This window comes from Heloderma suspectum, chromosome 10 (assembly GCF_057233095.1).
Source record: "Heloderma suspectum isolate Gila_16-S chromosome 10, 16-S_ref, whole genome shotgun sequence".
NCBI classification, from domain to species: Eukaryota; Metazoa; Chordata; class Lepidosauria; order Squamata; family Helodermatidae; genus Heloderma; species Heloderma suspectum.
In genome coordinates this window covers 20,041,416-20,059,919 of record NC_139467.1, presented here as the reverse complement: position 1 = coordinate 20,059,919, position 18,504 = coordinate 20,041,416, and the positions used below count along the sequence as shown (strand labels likewise).

Below are 18,504 nucleotides of genomic sequence, written 5' to 3'. Positions count from 1 at the left end.
GTGCAAAGATAGGCATGATAAAGGACAAAGAAAGCAGGGACCTAGCAGAAGCAGATGAGATTAAGAAGAGGTGGCAAGAATACACAGAAGAACTATACAGGAAAGATCTTAATGTCCCTGATAGCCATGATGATGTGGTCACCGAACTTGAGCTGGACATCCTAGTAGGGATGGCGGAGAATTTCTCCACGAATCTCGGGGAGGCCAAATGCCAACGCATTCGGCCCCCCGAAATTGGCAGTGAAATTCTCCGCCACCCCCCCGCCACCCCCCCCCCGGGATGGGACTTACCTCATGCGAATGTCCCTCTTGGCGGCAGGTCCCAGCGGCGGTTCGGCGGCAGTTCAGCGGGGGTGGGGGCGGCGGCCAGTCTTCCGGCTATTTGCATTGCCCTTATTTTCGCTGTAGTCTACGTAAATTTTTACATAGACTACAGGGACCAAATAAGGAATGCAAATGGCGGCCCCCTATGGGGGCCGCCATTTGCGTACGCACTTTTTTTTTTTTTTTTGAAGTCACCCATGATAGGCTACATGACGATTTACGTAGCCTATCACGGCTGACTTTGGAAATCTAGCCGTGATAGGCTACGTAAATCGTTACGTAGCCTATCATGGGGGTGTGGTTTTTTTGTGTTTTTTTACTTTTTTTTTTCGCGGCCGGGTAGACGGGGCACTTCTACCCGGCCTGAATTTCGCCAGCGAGGGATGGGGCGCCTCCCCCCAGCCTGAATTTCGGCCGGGTGAGGTGGGGCGCCTCCCCCCCCCTCATGAACTTCGGGGGGAGAACCGAAGCACCTCCCCCCCACCGCGAAGCAAGCTTCGAGGACAGGTAAGGGACTTTCGTCCATCCCTAGGAGAAAGCAAGAGAATTCCAGAAAAACATCTATTTCTGCTTCACTGACTATGCTAAAGCCTTTGACTGTGTGGATCACAACAAGCTCTGGCAAATTCTTGAAGTGATGGGAGTACCAGACCACCTTACCTGTCTCCTGAGAAACCTGTACGAGGGTCAAGAAGCAACAGTAAGAGCCGGACATGGAACAACCGATTGGTTCAAAATTGGGAAAGGAGTATGACAAGGCTGTATATTGTCACCCTGCTTATTTAACTTATATGCAGAGTACATCATGAGAAACACCGGGTTGGATGAATCAGGTCGGAATTAAGATTGCTGGGAGAATGATCAACAACCTCAGATATGCAGACGATACCACCCTAATAGCAGAAAGCGAAGAGGATCTAAAGAGCCTCTTGTTGAGGGTGAAAGTGGAGAGTGCAAAAGCTGGTTTGAAACTCAACATTAAACAAAGTAACAAACTAAGATCATGGCATCTGGCCCCATCACTTCCTGGCATATAGAAGGGGAAGAAATGGAAGCAGTGACAGATTTTACTTTATTGGACTCCAAGATCACTGCAGACAGTGACTGTAGCCATGAAATTAAAAGACGCTTGCTCCTTGGGAGGAAAGCTATGGCTCACCCAGACAGCATAGTAAGAAGCAGAGACATCACCTTGCCGACAAAGGTTCGTATAATCAAAGCTATGGTTTTCCCAGTCGCAACATATCGCTGTGAAAGCTGGACTATAAGGAAGGCTGAGCGCCGAAGAATTGATGCTTTCGAACTGTGGTGCTGGAGAAAACTCTTACGACTCCCCTGGACTGCAAGGAGGTCAAATCAGTCCATCCTAAAGGAAATCAACCCTGACTGTATTGGAAGGACAGATCCTGAAGCTGAAGCTCAAATATTTTGGCCACCTAATGCGAAGAGAAAACTCCCTGGAAAAGACCCTGATGCTGGGAAAGATTGAAGGCAAAAGGAGAAGGGGACAGCAGAGGATGAGATGGCTAGATAGCATCACCGATGCAATGAATATGAACTTGAGCACGCTTCGGGAGAGAGCGGAGGTTAGGAAGGCCTGGCGTGCTATGGTCTATGGGGTCACAAAGAGTTGGACACGACTGAACAACTGAACAACAACAATCATGTGAATGAAAAGCAGGGATGCAAATGGTGTCTGGGATGCCATTTGCGTCTGTAAAGGTCTTAGTCTAAACTAAATGCAGCCATTTTCGGCTGCATTTACCTCAAACTAAGACCTTTACGGCCACAAATGGCGTCCTAGATGCCATTTGCGTCTGCAGTCAGTCCTCTTCAGCCAGTGATACAACATGGCGGCCATATCGCTGGCAATCCAGAGCCGAAGGATCCGGGAGAAGAGGATTCCGCAGGGAGGTGGAGGTAAGTGTTCTGTTCCATCACAGACTCCGGGGGGGGGGGGATTCTTTAGAATCCAGCCTCATTGGAGTCCGTGGCAGAATTCTACGCCATCCCTAGCTGAAGCAGTACTGAAAGCCAATTTTATAAAATCAGCAAAATCCATCAGTAAAGATTTTTCTGGATTGTATTCTCACCCCCCCCAACACACACACACAGAGTTCTCAGGCATGTGACTCTGCCATCTCTACCTTTACCTCACCCCCTTTCTCCCTGTTTCTGTTGTAGATCCCAGTCATTTTGCTACTGGATTCTATTAGCTCTGATATATCATCTCAGTCCACTTGAGGGATCAATAATTGTTGTTGTTCAGTCGTTCAGTCATGTCCGACTCTTCATGACCCCATGGATCATAGCACGCCAGGCCTTCCTGTCCTGCGCTCTCTCCCAGAGTGTGCTCAAGTTCATATTCATTGCATCGGTGATGCTATCTAGCCATCTCATCCTCTGCCGTCCCCTTCTCCTTTTGCCTTCAGTCTTTCCCAGCATCACGGTCTTTTCCAGAGAGTTTTCTCTTCGCATTAGGTGGCCAAAATATTTGAGCTTCAGCTTCAGGATCTGTCCTTCCAATGAGCACTCAGGGTTGATTTCCTTTAGGATGGACTGATTTGACCTCCTTGCAGTCCAGGGGACTCGTAAGAGTCTTCTCCAGCACCACAGTTCAAAAGCATCAATTCTTCGGCACTCAACCTTCCCTATAGTCCAGCTCTCACAGCCATACATTACTACTGGGAAAACCATAGCTTTGATGATACGGACCTTTGTCGGCAAGGTGATGTCTCTGCTTCTTACTATGCTGTCTAGGTTGGCCATAGCTTTCCTCCCAAGGAGCAAGCGTCTTTTAATTTCATGGCTACAGTCACCGTCTGCGGTGATCTTGGAGCCCAAGAAAGTAAAATCTGTCACAGCTTCCATTTCTTCCCCTTCTATATGAAAGGAAGTGATGGGGCCAGATGCCATGATCTTCGTTTTTTTAATGTTGAGTTTCAAACCAGCTTTTGCACTCTCCTCTTTCACCCTCAACAAGAGGCTCTTTAGATCCTCTTCACTTTCTGCCATTAGGGTGGTATCGTCTGCATATCGGAGGTTGTTGATAATTCTCCCAGCAATCTTAATTCCGACCTCTGATTCATCCAACCCGGCATTTCTCATGATGTACTCTACATATAAGTTAAATAAGCAGGGTGACAATATGCAGCCTTGTCATACTCCCTTCCCAATTTTGAACCAATCGGTTGTTCCATGTCTGGTTCTTACTGTTGCTTCTTGACCCTCATACAGGTTTCTCAGGAGACAGGTAAAGTGGTCTGGTACTCCCATCACTTTAAGAATTTGCCACAGTTTGTTGTGATCCACACAATCAAAGGCTTTAGCATAGTCAATGAAACAGAAACAGACTTTTGCTGGAATTCTCTTGCTTTCTCCATGATGCAGCGAATGTTGGCAATTTGATCTCTAGTTCCTCTGCCTCTTCGAAACCCAGCTTGTACTTCCGGTAGTTCTCAGTTCGCATACTGCTGAAGCCTAGCTTGTAGGATTTTGAGCATAACCTTGCTGCCATGTGAAATGAGCGCAATTGTGTGGTAGTTTGAACACTCTTTGGCATTGCCCTTCTTTGGAATTGGAGTGTAAACTGACCTTTTCCAGTCCTGTGGCCATTGTTGAGTGTTCCAAATTTGTTGGCATATGCAGCACTTTAACAGCATCATCTTTTAGGATTTTAAAAAGCTCAGCTGGAATACTGTCATCTCCGCTAGCTTTGTTGTTAGTAATGCTTCCTAAGGCCCACTTGACTTCACTTTCTAGGATGTCTGGCTCAAGTTCAGCGACCGCGCTATCATGGCTATCAGGGACATTCAGATCTTTCCTGTATAGTTCTTCTGTGTATTCTTTCCACCTCTTCTTAATCTCATCTGCTTCTGTTAGATCCCTGCCTTCTTTGTCCTTTATCATGCCTGTCTTTGCACAAAAGGTTCCCTTGATATCTCCGATTTTCTTGAAGAGATCTCTAGTCTTTCCCATTCTGTTGTTTTCCTCGATTTCTTTGTATTGTTCATTTAAGAAGGCGTTCTTGTCTCTCCTTGCTATTCTCTGGAACTCTGCATTCAGTTGGATATATCTTCCCCTTTCTCCCTTGCTTTTCGCTTTCCTTCTTTCCCCAATTACTTGTAAAGCCTCATCAGACAGCCACTTGGCTTTCTTGCATTTCTATTTCTTTGGGATGGATTTCGTTGCTGCCTCCTGAACAATGTTATGGACCTCCGTCCATAGTTCCTCAGGCACTCTGTCTATCAGGTCTAATCCCTTACATCTATTCCTCACCTCCACTGTGTATTCATAAGGGATATGATTTAGGTCATACCTGAATGGTTTAGTGGTTTTCCCTATGTTCTTCAATTTAAGCCGAAATTTTGCAACAAGAAGCTCATGATCTGAGCCACAGTCAGCTCCAGGTCTTGTTTTTACAGACTGTATAGATCTTCTCCATCTTTGGCTGCAAAGGACATAATCAATCTGATTTTGATATTGACCATCTGGTGATGTCCATGTGTAGAGTCGTCTCTTGTGCTGTTGGAAAAGAGTGTTTGCTATGATCAGCATGTTCTCTTGGCAAAACTCTATTAGCCTTTGTCCTGCTTCATTTCGTACACCAAGGCCATGCTTGCCTGTTATCCCGGTGATTTCTTGACTTCCTACTTTAGCATTCCAATCCCCTATGATGCAGAGGACATCTTTTTTTGGTGTTAGTTCTAGAAGGTGTTGTAGGTCTTCATAGAACCGATCAACCTCAGCTTCTTCAGCATCAGTGGTTGGGGCATAGACTTGAATTACTGTGATATTGAATGGTTTGCCTTGGATTTGTACTGAGATCATTCTATCATTTTTAAGATTGTACCCCAGTACTGCTTTTCCCACCCTTTTGTTGACTATGAGTGCTACTCCATTTCTTCTAAGGGATTCTTGCCCACAGTAGTAGATATGGTGGTCACCTGAATTAAATTCGCCCATGCCTGTCCATTTTAGTCCGTTGATTCCCAAGATGTCAATGTTCAATCTTGCCATCTCATGTTTGACCACCTCCAACTTACCTTGATTCATTGATCTGACATTCCAGGTTCCTAAACAATATTGTTCTTTACAGCATCGGATTTTCTTTTCACCTCCAGACACATCCACAGCTGAGTGTCCTTTCGGCTTTGGCCCAGCCGCTTCACTCTTTCTGGCGCTACTTGGAAATACCCTCTGCTCTTCCCCAGTAATATATTGGACACCTTCCAACCTGAGGGGCTCATCTTCCGGTGTCATCTCTTTTAGCCTTGTGATACGTTCCATGGGGTTTTCTTGGCCAGAATACTGGAGTGGGTTGCCATTTCCTTCTCCAGTGGACCACATTTTGTCAGAACTGTCTGCCATGACCTGTCCGTCTTGGGTGGCCCTGCACGGCATAGCTTATGGTTTCACTGAGTTACGCAAGCCCCTTCACCACAACAAGGCAGTGATCCATGAAGGGGGGGATCAATAATGCTACATGCTTAATTAAGGAACCAAGATTTGGAATAGATCTTTAATTCCAGCATAGACACTTGTGCTGTAGGCACACCAATGTATATCAGGTATCCATGATATTTCACCAGCCAAAACATCCCCTCTAAAACAAAAGTATCATAACTGGGATACAGAGACTTACCTTGAGGTAGAATCCATTGTGCACACAGCCGCATTGGTCTATAGGCACACAGGCATCCCCATCAAACATGTATCCATCGTTGCACTGACAGCCTTCAAAGCATTTCTTTGTGCACTGGATTGGAGTGTACAAACTTGCACAGCTGAAATCGCAAAGTGTGGTGCATATCTCATAGTGGCTGTTGGTTGGGCAGGTGAGGGCTGAGGAGATGAATCCAACAAAGCAATGTTGCCTAACTTGCTCCTTATGTCCCCAAAGCTGGATTGAACAAAATGTAGCAATACAGCAGGGTGCCTTCCCCCAGCTCACCTCAGAATTCATAGAAATAAGTCACAAGGCTTTCTAATAGATACTCGACATTATTATCATCCCATTGAAAACAATCATCCTTTTCCCCCCCCCAGTTGCTATTCATTCTTATGCTCATATTGAATTTGTTTGTTTGTTTCTCTTTTTCTGACACAGATAGTAGGAAAACATCATAACTGGCCCTAATATTTTATTCAGATCATGCTCCAAATATGATGGAATGGTCATTATGAAGGGTAAATTCAAGACAGAGGAATTGGAAAATGGATTATTTCATACTTCAAAATTAAAAAGCAGTTCAGAAATGAGCAAGCAAAATAGATGAATATTTTCAGCTCAATAAATCCCCAAATCTACTTTGTCCCCATCGTATAAGGATGTTATGTTACTGAATGCTGTCATTGTTTCCCATTTAACTGGGCTGCTAATAATTTGTCTGGGTTATTGCCTTTTTCAAACACATGCTGATAGCACTTTTTCTACATGAGAACAGTGTACTTGTTTCCTTTTGCTCCAGCTGTTGGATTTGTAACACAAGTTCTTGTATGTTTTTTCTCTGTCTTCATGTCTTTAAATAGGTAGTCTTTTGTATTAGTACTCAACTGACTACAGCTTTTGAAGCTTCCTGGTGATAACATACCCTAAGGCCATAGCAAATACATTCAGTTATTATTATATAAAACTTTATTCCTCAGAGAATCCCAGGGTGGAAAAGATCAAAACTTTTTTTCTTTTCTTTTTTTGCAGAAAATAAACGTACCTCACTCAACCTCTGAAGAAGCAGAAAACATGAAAAAAAACAGTAACTCAGCCTGTCCCAAACTGCAATTTCTTTAGAAATTGTTTTGCCAAAATGGCTCTTGTTTTCTAGTAGGCCCGGCCCAAGACATTTTGCTACCTGAGGTGAAGGACAAGATGGCACCACTCCCATTCTACTTACAGAAGCTGACCAAACTGACAGTTGAAGCTTACTTCTCTACTTCATCCTATAACAGGAGTGGGCACCTTGTGACCCTCCAGATATTTTGGCCCTCCATTCCCATGAACCCTAGCCAACATAGCCCATGGTGAGGCATGATGGGACTTGTCAGCGAAAAAGCTGGAGGGCCACAAGTTGCCTACTGCTGCTTTTTAGGGTACATGGTGGACTGACAGACAGGATGGAATGGTAGGTGTAAGCTTGAGGAAAAGGGCAGGGAACTGAAACAAGAAGGAAACAATGAGTGAGGTCTCTCTGAAAAAACCTTATAGGACTTAACATCAGATTAGGCTGTATGTGAAATGGAAAGGGAAACAGGAGTTCTAGGGAGGCCGATCAACAGGCCTGTCAGAAGGAAGCAGGTAGTGGGCTGGACAAAGACATTTTGCTGACTGAAGTGAATGACAAGATGGAGCCCCTCTCCCCAGTCCATATATAGAAGCCAACTGGAGTGGCAGTTGAACCTTACTTCACAAGTGACAATGAGTTAGCACCCCCCAAAACCTGAGGCAGAAAGCTAGCTCAGGGAGTCCAGATCAGGTTGTATGGCAGGGGGATTAGGAGGAAGAGCAGGGAGGCTGCCAATGTTTCCACCAACAGCATCTGCTCTCTGAGGTAGTCGCTTTAGAACCATCATAGAATCATAGGGTTGGAAGGGGCCTACAAGACCATCGAGTCCAACCTGCTGCTTAATGCAGGAAGCCTGATTCCCAGGCAGTCTCCCATCCAGGTACTAACCAGGGCTGACCCTGCTTAGCTTCCGAGATCGGGTGCATCTAGCCCTTTGCTCGACCTCATAGAATCATAGGGTTGGAAGGGGCCTACAAGACCATCGAGTCCAACCTGCTGCTCAGTGCAGGAAGCCTGATTCCCAGGCGGTCTCCCATCCAGGTACTAACCAGGGCTGACCCTGCTTAGCTTCCAAGATCGGGTGCATCTAGCCCTTTGCTTGACCTCACAGAATCATAGGGTTGGAAGGGGCCTACAAGACCATCAAGTCCAACCCACTGCTCAATGCAGGAAGCCTGATTCCCAGGTGGTCTCCCATCTAGGTACTAACCAGGGCTGACCCTGCTTAGCTTCTGAGATCGGACAAGATCGGGCGCATCCAGCCCTTTGCTCGTTTGCACTTGGCCTTGGAGCTAAAATTTAAGGATCTGAGGGAACAATGGATGGTGGAGACATGGAACTGAATAAAAGACACACCAAGGAGAAACTAGGACTGAGCAAAACCACAGAGAGGACTCAGAAATAGGAGAGTTTGGCACATCTTACAGGAAGAAAGTGGACAAGAAAGGGGATGTGGAGAGCTGGGGATTATGGACTAGAGTGCAAAGAGGTCACAGAGTTTCTAGATACAGAATCTAGTTCCTAACATTGATGCTGTACCTTTAGGAATGGCACAGAAGAGGGATTCTGCCCAGTGTGGCTCCTATGGTCACAGCAACATTGAAACCTGCCTGGCACAGCTCAATCAATAGCTCAGTTCACTTCTAAAGGGAGGCTCTTTATGAGAAAAGTAGAGAAGAGAACCCCATTTTGTAAACTTACGACATAAGGAGGCTGTTCTCCAGGCTTCGATCTTAGCTTCAGCTGCCTGGCATGCAACTACGTAGGCTTGAAGGCTTTGACAGAGGGATTCTTGGGCTCCATTGGCCACATACATGTCATACAGGCAGTTCTCAAAGTACACAGTAGGGCTCACCAATGAGTGACAGTCACTGAATGGGCCTGCTTCAGACTTCATCATTCCACAGTAACTCCCATCCGTGTATATTATCACCTGGTCTGCATTATAGTTAGGGCGTTCCTCAACACAGCCATCAGAGCAACTGACACCAGCCACAGGGACATTCCAGGAGGCCCCAAACTCATCCACGTTTTGACTGAGTGTTCCATCGGACATCATGAAATCATCAGCGTTATCACCATTGAAGTTGCCACCCAGACCGTTTACATGACCCTGGTAGGTGATGGGAACAGAAACACGTATATATGAGGCAGTGTCATAAAAAACTGTGAATCCTTCAGATGATTGGAGAATGACATTGATTCCTTCTTGGGTGATCCAGAGTTTCCCATCATCTCTGTTCAGTGGCAAACTGTACAATTCTTCATCCACCTGTACCAACAACAAAGGAATAAAGAATATTAGTAGGAGATTAGCTCTTGTCACACATGCACACTAGTGCGCGCACACACACACACACACACACACTTCTATACATGCTGTTTAGTGATCCACAGAAAGATATGTTTGATACCATGTATCAAACATGATAAACACATACCACTAGGGATGGGGGGGGGGGACCAGAATGCAGTTATACAACCATATTTGCACTTTTCCAAATGTTGTGATGCAGTTCACTATTTATTTATTTATTTATTTATTTATTTTAAAATGCATATCTTCGGTGTAAGTGCAGACAGAAATGGATACGTTAAGGAAAGGTACACACAAAAATGCATCACATCCGGGGAGATTGCTTGCAAAAAATTATATGTATATTATTATATTGAATATTAGGACAAAGTATGTACAAAAAAGTCTATGTTAGAAGAAATGCACACAAAATGTGTTCAGGTTTTAATATGGCCTTTAAAAAAAAATGGAGAAATGGGAGAGAAGAAACTTAATGTTGAAAAAACGAGGAACTGAGCAAAAATGAAGGTGACAGATTTGTCCATCCCTACGTACCATAGCTTTCCATTTCATTCCTCTTTCCAAGACAACTGTATGTCCATTAATGTAGACTACAACAGACTCTAATATGATTGTCCCATCATCCAGCTTCTCATGTTTCACCAACACAGAGAACTTCACTAGCCGGGTATCTTCGCTAAAGACTTGGACGAAGGTGTAAGTGCCAGAGCCACGGAAATCAAAACTTTGTCCATCAAAGGAAATATAATGAAGGTTGTCATATGTTAGAGTTGTTCCGTATCCCACAGGGTAGCAGCCCCGGATGCCATTCTCCTCCCTGCACTCTTCATGAGCTCCGCAGGAGAACTGCTGGCACTTGATGGTGCCAATATCTGTGCATTCACATATCTCCTGGCAAGACGAGAACGGAATGAACTGCTCTCCCTTCTTGTAGTATGTGCCGTCGTGCACGCATCCACACTCTGTAAGAGGGATGCATTGATCCCCACTGCGGATGAATCCGGAGTCACAGAAACAGCCTTCTACACACGGAGTCTGGCATGTTTCTGGGGTCGTCGAGAGACTGTGACAAGTGGCAGGGCAGCCACTTCCACAAAGTTTGTAGTGGGAATTCCGTGGACAGGAAAAGCCTGGAAGACGAGAATGAGAATTTTTCCAACCACTGCAATATAACACCGAGTGCATATTGTCATCAAGAGAGCACATTCTACATTTAGTATTTAGAGCGGTAGAAGAGGCATCATGGTTTGCTCCTCCATGTGTTAGCCACATGAAAGGATGTCCACATGCAACAGGGCCATGCCATTGGCCTCATCCCTGACGTGTCCATGTCCATTTGTCTTCGCATTATATGTAGACATCTGCACTGGGGAAGCTGGCATGTGTAGGTTTTCCCATGCATTCTGGAACACTGATTGCAAATTATGAGACTTTGGGAGTGGGGCGGGTGATATGGCCCTGCTTCCCTTTTTACACACAGAGTTTTCTCTATGTGTATAACACATAAGGGGAGCTTTTATTTCTATCCTAACATAATATTTTAAGAGCAGGTGTTATGATTTCTGAGCCTCATCCTAAGCATGTTTACTCAGAAATGTATCATGTATTCCAAGTCAGTTGGCTTAGTACTGCATCTAGTATCTCAGATATGGAAGAGACGTGTCTTAAGTGGCTGGAACAGACAAATGGGATAAAGACAGAGGCAGCTGACACCCTCTTCTCTCTAGCTCGAGGGTGTAGAACTCAGGCCTGGGGCCAACTCCAGCCCTTCAAGGTTTCCCAGAGGACCACACCCCTTCCTCTGGCCCCATTCCCTTTCCCCTCAACCACCAATCGTGTGGTGGTTTGTTGGCTTTTGTGAAAGGTCAAAATGCCTCTCTGAAGTCTTAGTTACTGCTAGTAAGAGCTTTACGTTAAAATTTGCTAGTAATTTGGTGGCCCACCCATTTGGCCTTTGGTCCTGCCCACCACTCGAATGGGGCCCTCAAAAGCTTCTCCAAAATGGAATTTGGCCCTCAGGCTAAAAGAGGTTCTTCAACCCTGCTCTAGCCAGAGATGGAATGCCTCTTCTGTGGAGGAAGAAGAATGTCTTCTCTTCTGAAGAATGCCTCTTCTTTCCTATGGAAGTAGGGGTATCGTTGAAAAATAAAGTATGTTTTGCTTCAGATATCTTATCCTTCTACAGAGGTATGCAAGTATTATAAGAACAGAATTAACATTCATACAAATTATCAGTTAAGTTTCCTTCTATCAGGTGATAAACCTGGGATCATTCAGACCCCAATCAATGTATGTGTGTGTGTGGGCGGGTGAAATAGTTCACCGTAGTGGGGATCCAAATGACACCAACATGGAGAAAACTCTAATTTAACAAGATAATAGCTACTTTATATTCATGCAGCAGATTCAGAAAAATGGTGTGAAACATTCAGTATTTTTATACTTGTACCTCAAAAAGATTTGGAGTTTATAAAAATGAACATGAGTTTGGAGTTAACACTGGGGTGTCATTACAGACCTCGGGTGCCACTCCTGTATAGCATGAATGGGCAACTTATGGTCCTCCAGATATTGTTGGACTGCAGCTCCCATCAACCCTCATCATTGGCTATGCCAGCTAGGGCTGATGGGAGCTGCAGTCCAAAAACATCTGGAGGATCACTTTTTCCCTATCCCTGCTGTATAGTTATATCCCTGTACTAGAAACAATACTTAATACAATTGCACGTTTTATGCATGACACTGGAAGCCTTATCAAATTAAGAACTGCAGTTAGATCAGGGTCATTGTCACCCTAATACTGAATTAGGCCTAGATCCAGGAAGTAACACTTACTACAAAAGGACATTGATCTCCACTGCCCAATCTGAATGCCCTTAGCCTGGCAGTCAGTCACATAGGCAGTGATGGCACTGCAGAGATTGTCACGGAGACCCCTGTATAGGCAGGTATCAAAGACACAGTCATCAAAGTAGTATGTCGGGTCAATGACCCCATGGCACTGCTTGAATGGCCCATCCTTTCTGATGAGGATCCCACAATAAAGTTGACCCTTGTATGTTTGCTCATCTGCTGGACTGCACACTGGACAGTTATTGGTGCATCCTTCTGAGCATCCTGGGACCTCACTCAGCTTCCAGCTGTTTGCAAACTGGAATGCATCCCTTGCCTGAACTCCATCCCTCATGTCAAAGTCATCACTGGAATCCTGATTGGCATTGCCGCAGAGTCCACAGACAGAATCGGCATAAATGTTTGGAATAATGACCCTGGCGTGGCTGTGCCAGTCAAAGCTGATTCTCAGGTCAAAATCTGTCCTGATGAAGCCATGCACTCCACTGATGTAAACCTTCAGTTTATTTTCATAGTAGAATGGCAGGTTCACAGAAACTCCATTGACCTGGAAAACACATAGAAGACACCATCAAAGGTTTTTAGTTATTCAGAAAGCAAGGATTTGGTTAGATTATAATTAGCAATGGACTAGGTGCAGAGTAAATTAGTTGCCCTGTCAGATTTATTAACCTCTGGTAACCCAAGCTAGAGAAGGTTACTTACCACATGGCATTGTCAGAAATGAATTTGTCCTATGAGGATAAAGCATCTACATTCCATTGAGTTTTAGGAGGATTTGGCTGCCTCTCTTGCAAAATTATCTACTGTGCTCTCCACTGGCTTAGTGGAGCAGCCAGCATACTTGGGCAGTTGCTAGGATCCATGCACTCCATTGGGGCCCACTGAGACTAATGCCTACCTTGCCTGTGATTCCACTACCACTGGGAATGCACCCAGCATTTCTGCTGGTGCCCATTGCCACTTTTCTCCCCCACTCCCAGAAGTGTGGAAGCTGCAGGGTCACCAGCCACTCACCCACTCCCCTTGGATGTTTTGTTTATTCCTGGCAGACTTGGTCCTTTTATATGGGAGCCAGATGGGAGATATAACATGGCAGCCACCTTATTAGGGATGTACGGATTATATAAATCTGTTCTGTCTGTGTTTCGTGGATTGTCAATGTCAGGTGCCTTTCATTCCATCGTCCACCTGTCAACAGAATTGGATCTTTTTTGTTTCCAAATCTGCATGAATTTGCACATGCAAAAATGCACAAATCCCCCCCAATGCACAAATGCCCCCCCAATTCACATTTTCATGCTTTAGCCTATGGGGAAATGCACATTTTTGGCCATTTTTTTTGTAAATTTTGTGCATTTTTCATGATGTAATTTGTGCAAAATTCCCAAAGGTTAGGAAAACGGTCTGCAAGTCCACAAAAAGCACCCAACAGGGGAAAAGCCAGTCTGCTGCGGAATCTGTGGATCAGATTCATAAAAATCCAGACTCCTTGGTTCTGTTGCAGATTTCTCCAACATCCCTACCCCTCATGCCCAGCAGTCACTTGGCTCTCATCCTATAAGCACTGCCACCAGGTAAGAACATCCAAGGGAGAGTGAACGGTGGTTGCAGGATCACCAGGAACATAAGAACATATGGAGAGCCCTGCTGGATCAAACCAAGGGTCCATCTAGTCCACCATTCTGTTCACACAGTGGCCAACCAGCTGCCCACAGGAAACCCACAAGCAGGAAGTAAATGCAACAGCACCCTCCCACCCATGTTCCCCAGCAACTGCTGTACATAGGCATACTGCCTCTGATACTGGAGGCAGCGTATAGCCATCGGGACTAGTAGCCATTGATAGCCATCTCCTCCAGGAATTTGCCCAATCCCCTTTTAAAGCCATCCAAATTGGTGGCCATCACTACATCTTGTGGTAGCAAATTCCAAAGCTTAACTATGTGCTTTGTGAAGAAGTCCTTCCTTTTATCTGTCCCAAATCTCCGACCAATCAGCTTCATGGGATGACCCCGGGATTCTAGTATTATGAGAGAGGGAGAAATGATGATGAGTGCTCATGGAAATACCAGGCAAGGACCTGATGGAGTGAGGAACAAGGTTGGTGCTGTGGGGTGGGGAAAGCTGAGCACCCACTTAAACCTGGCACCAAGCCTACCCAGACTCCTCTGGATTCCTGTAAGGACTTAAGACCAACTTAGGCCTTTTGTTTGTTTGTTTGTTTGTTTTTCAGTTGCAAGTTATCATGCGATTATCGGACTACTGACAAATTCTACCAGAGGGCAACTGTTATGGATGCAATCTCATACGAGTAGGATCTAGGGATGGCGGAGAATTTCTCCCCGAAACTTCGGGGGGCTGAGCGCCAACATGTTCGGCCACGCAAACAAGTTTCGGGGAGAAATCCTCCGCACCCCCCCTGCCCCCCACGCCCCCCCCCCCGGGACAGGACTTACCTTCGCCAAATGTCCCTCCCAGGAGCGGGTCCAGCCAGCGGTTCGGCGGGTGTTCGAGCGGGGCGGGAGCGGCAGCCGGTCTTTTGACCGGCTGCCGCCACCGCCATTCCAATAAAAGAAAAAAAAAACGCCCCCGTGATAGGCTACGTGACAATTAACGTAGCCTATCACGGCTAGATTTCCAAAGTCAGCCGTGATAGGCTACGTCAATCGTCACGTAGCCTATCACGGGTGACTTTAAAAAAAAAAGAAAAAGCGCGTACGGATAATGGTGGACCCCATAGGGAGCCGCCATTCCCATTCCTTATTTGGTCGCTGTAGTCTACGTAAAGATTTACGTAGACTACAGCGAAAATAAGGGCAACGCCTGAATTTTGCCCGGGGCCTCCCCCCCGGCCTGAAATTCGTGGGGGGAGCAGCGAAGCGCCTCCCCCCCACCGCGAACAAGCTTCGACGAAAGGTAAGTGCCTTTCGTCCACCCCTAGTAGGATCCATCCATGGTACAGAAAGCGCACCTGTAATAACCCTATCACATTAGAATCACCAAGCAAACTGGTTGTGTAAAACCACCTTTCCATAAAGGAGGGTGTGCTGATTTGCACAACTGAGTTGAACTATAAGCCGTGGACCAAAAAACTGGCTGACTGTTGAAATAAATAAGTGAAATCCACCCCCACCCCCTACACGCCCCATCTTTAATGGCCCACTTCTTCCTGGACCTCATTACACCCTTAGTTTTGCCTAGGGATGACCGAAAGTCACCTTTTCGCAGAAGTGATTCGCGGTGGAGGGGAGGCACTCCATCCCTCCCCCCGGAATCCTCCCTGGCTGGCTCTGCTCCGCGGCAGCTCCGCGGAGCCGCCGGCCAGGGCCGTCCGCAGCTGGAGTTCCAGCTGCGGACGGGCTGCTGCGGACGCAAATGGCGGCCACCATAGCGGCCGCCATTTGCGTCCTGCGAAGCTGCCATGATAGGCTACGTAAGTATTTACGTAGCCTATCACTGCAAGCCAAAGGGAAAAAAACGCGTATGCAAATGGCGGTGGCTACAGCAGCCGCCATTTGCGTTCCCTATTTTTAGCTGTTTTAGCCTACATAAATATTTATGTAGGCTATTACGGTGAAAAAAAGGGGAATGCAAATAGCGTAGTGGGCGCTATTTGCATTCCTTTTTTTTCTGCCGTAATAGCCTAAGTAAATATTTACGTAGGCTAAAACGGCAAAGAATAGGGAACGCAAATGGCGGCGGCCATAGCCATCGCCATTTGCATACGCTGTTTTGTTTTGTTTTTGGCTTGCTGTGATAGGCGACGTAAATACTTACGTAGCCTATCATGGCAGCTTCGCTGGACGCAAATGGCAGCTGCTACAGCAGCCGCCATTTGCATCCACAGCAGCCTGTCCGCGGCCGGAACTCCGGCTGTGGACAGTCCTGGCCGGCGGCTCCACAGAGCCACTGTGGAGCGGAGCCGGCCCAGGGAGGATTCCGGGGGGAGGGACGGAGCACCTCCCCCCCACCGCGAATCCAAGCTGTGAAAAGGTGAGTGACTTTCGTACATCCCTAGTCATAGCAGGACGCAAAGGCTAACGTTCTGACACCTTTGGTCCCCAGAGCAGCTGGAATGTTTCTGAACATTCCAGCTCTGCCAGTCAGTGTCAGAGGCTTTGCCACCAAGCACAATAGAATATATACAACCAGGAGCTAAAAGCCCTCTTTCAGAAGGAAAGGAGTATATTGAAAATTATGGGCAACAAAATGGCTACCCATACAGGACAGGGTTGTTGTTGTTTTGTCATAGAGTCTAATCACCATGTAATAAAAGGGATTTTTTCTGTGACATAAAAAGGATGGTGGGTTGTTGTTTCCACATCACGTTTGAGCAAAGGGTAGAAGTGGAATTTACAAGTAACAGAAAGCTTCCATAGTTTGTGTGTGTCTCCCCCCCTCCCCCATATCACGTATAATAAAACACATGACTTTATCACACTGTCGGTTTCCATAGTCCTGCTTTGCATCATTGGCTAGTGGCAGCTGGGGCAGGAAAACATACAGTGAAATGATATAACATCACATGTTGCATGTACAGTAAAAGATTACCAAGAAAAGGGGAGAGAGGAGCACAAAATGGTGGCAATGCTGCCATCTGTTTGGTAGCATCTAGTTCCGCCCTAATTCTTGCAGGGTCAAAGTAGATATAAGGTGCTCTTACATTCCCCTTCATGCTTTACAAATAAGGCCAGCCCTACCATTAGTAAGAGTGAGGCAATCACTTCAGGTGGCAGATGTTCAGTGGTGTGGAGGGGGCAGTGGTGGCAGCCCCCCTGGCCATTCAATTGGAGGACAGAGCTATGTGTTCCAGGCAGCCTGTCCTCCACCCCCTAGGCTAGCCTACTGCCCCTCTAGTGAGGTGAAGCATGATGTCCCATGAAAAAAAAAATCAACTGCCAGTCCAGTCAGCTTCTGTAAGTGGAATGTGTGTGGCACCATCTTGTCCTTCACCTCAGGTGGCAAAACATCTTCGGCCGGGCCTGTTTATAAAAACAGAAATCCACAATTTCTGCCTATATATGTGTATGTGTGGGGAGGTGGGGTGTCATATGCAATGGCCTTGAAGCACCTCAGAGCATGTTAGCCAGTCCTCTCAAAGAAAAGTACCTAATTTAAAGTTCCCCCAAACTTCCCGATGGGTCAACAACATTTGTACCTGGATCTTGGATGGATACTCTTGGCTCAGGCTGATGGTCATATTGTAGACCTCCAGAGTTACCACCTTCGTGTAGGACACGGCCTTGCTGCCTCGGTTGTTGTTCTCCACCTTGACCAAAAATGGGGTGAGGCTGGGGTTCTCCGTGCAGAGCCCTGCCATCTGATAAACACAGGTTCCCATGAAATCATATCTTTTTCCATCGAAGGTGGTATAGTGAGGTTCCCCAAAGGCTGTGCAGGTGGTGTAGCTGACCGCATGACAATCCCAGACACCATGGACCATGAGGCATTTCTTATTGTCCTTGCAGGAAGACTTGAGGCACAAAGTCTGGCCTGATCTTGAGTCACACTTGCAGCGAGTACGGCAGTTTTCATCAACCCAGAACTCCTCCGCTGCCTTGTAGGTCCTGCCGTTATAAGTGCAGCTGCAACTATCCACTGGGATGCACTTGTCATCGCTGAGGATGTAGCCCTCATCGCATTGGCAGCTTTCTATACAGGGCAGTTTGCATTTGGTGGGAGCAGATCGGTCAGAACATGTAGCTGGGCAGGCGGTTCCACAGGCCTTATAGTGGCTGTTCTCAGGACAGGTTAACTGGACCGGGTCCGTGACTGGAGCAGGATCTGAATGAAACATTGATCAAAACCAGTCAGATGAATTCCCTGGTCTACTAGTCTAACGAGATGCCTATCTCCTAATGGAGATAAATATATGTAATGCTCATTCGCAATTTATTGCCCCAAAGCTGTGCTAATTCAGGGCATGCTTGTCTCGCAGGGCTCCATATATCTGAATTCCAAGGATCCAAGTTGCAAGGAACTAAGTTGCAAACTTCGGGATTTTCAGGACTGAAAATACAGTGCTTGGGAATCACCCTGTCATCTTAGCTCTTCTCCAATGGGGGTGAGCACTAAGAAATAAACAGGTAACAGGTAAAGCTAGCCGCTCTTTGCAGAGCCATCATTAATTGTGTGGTTTTCCTCCTTTTTTTTTTTGTAACTTATTGGAGACATGTGGCACAGGTTGAGTGTTTTCATAAATTCAAAGCTCTATTTTCAGAGTTT

General features: G+C 46.2%; 1 protein-coding gene across 1 annotated transcript in view; it reads right to left on the bottom strand.

The window, feature by feature from the left end:
- LOC146337909 (IgGFc-binding protein-like) overlaps positions 1–18,504 on the bottom strand; it is a 38,703-nt gene that overhangs the window by 8,374 nt on the left and 11,825 nt on the right. The window contains exons 4-8 of the mRNA XM_084815443.1: positions 17,438–18,063; positions 12,259–12,823; positions 9,958–10,553; positions 8,808–9,378; positions 5,969–6,168 (exon numbers count right to left, since the gene is read on the bottom strand). Coding sequence (XP_084671569.1) covers positions 5,969–6,168; positions 8,808–9,378; positions 9,958–10,553; positions 12,259–12,823; positions 17,438–18,063 — 2,558 coding nt within the window. The remainder of the gene's footprint in view (positions 1–5,968; positions 6,169–8,807; positions 9,379–9,957; positions 10,554–12,258; positions 12,824–17,437; positions 18,064–18,504) is intronic.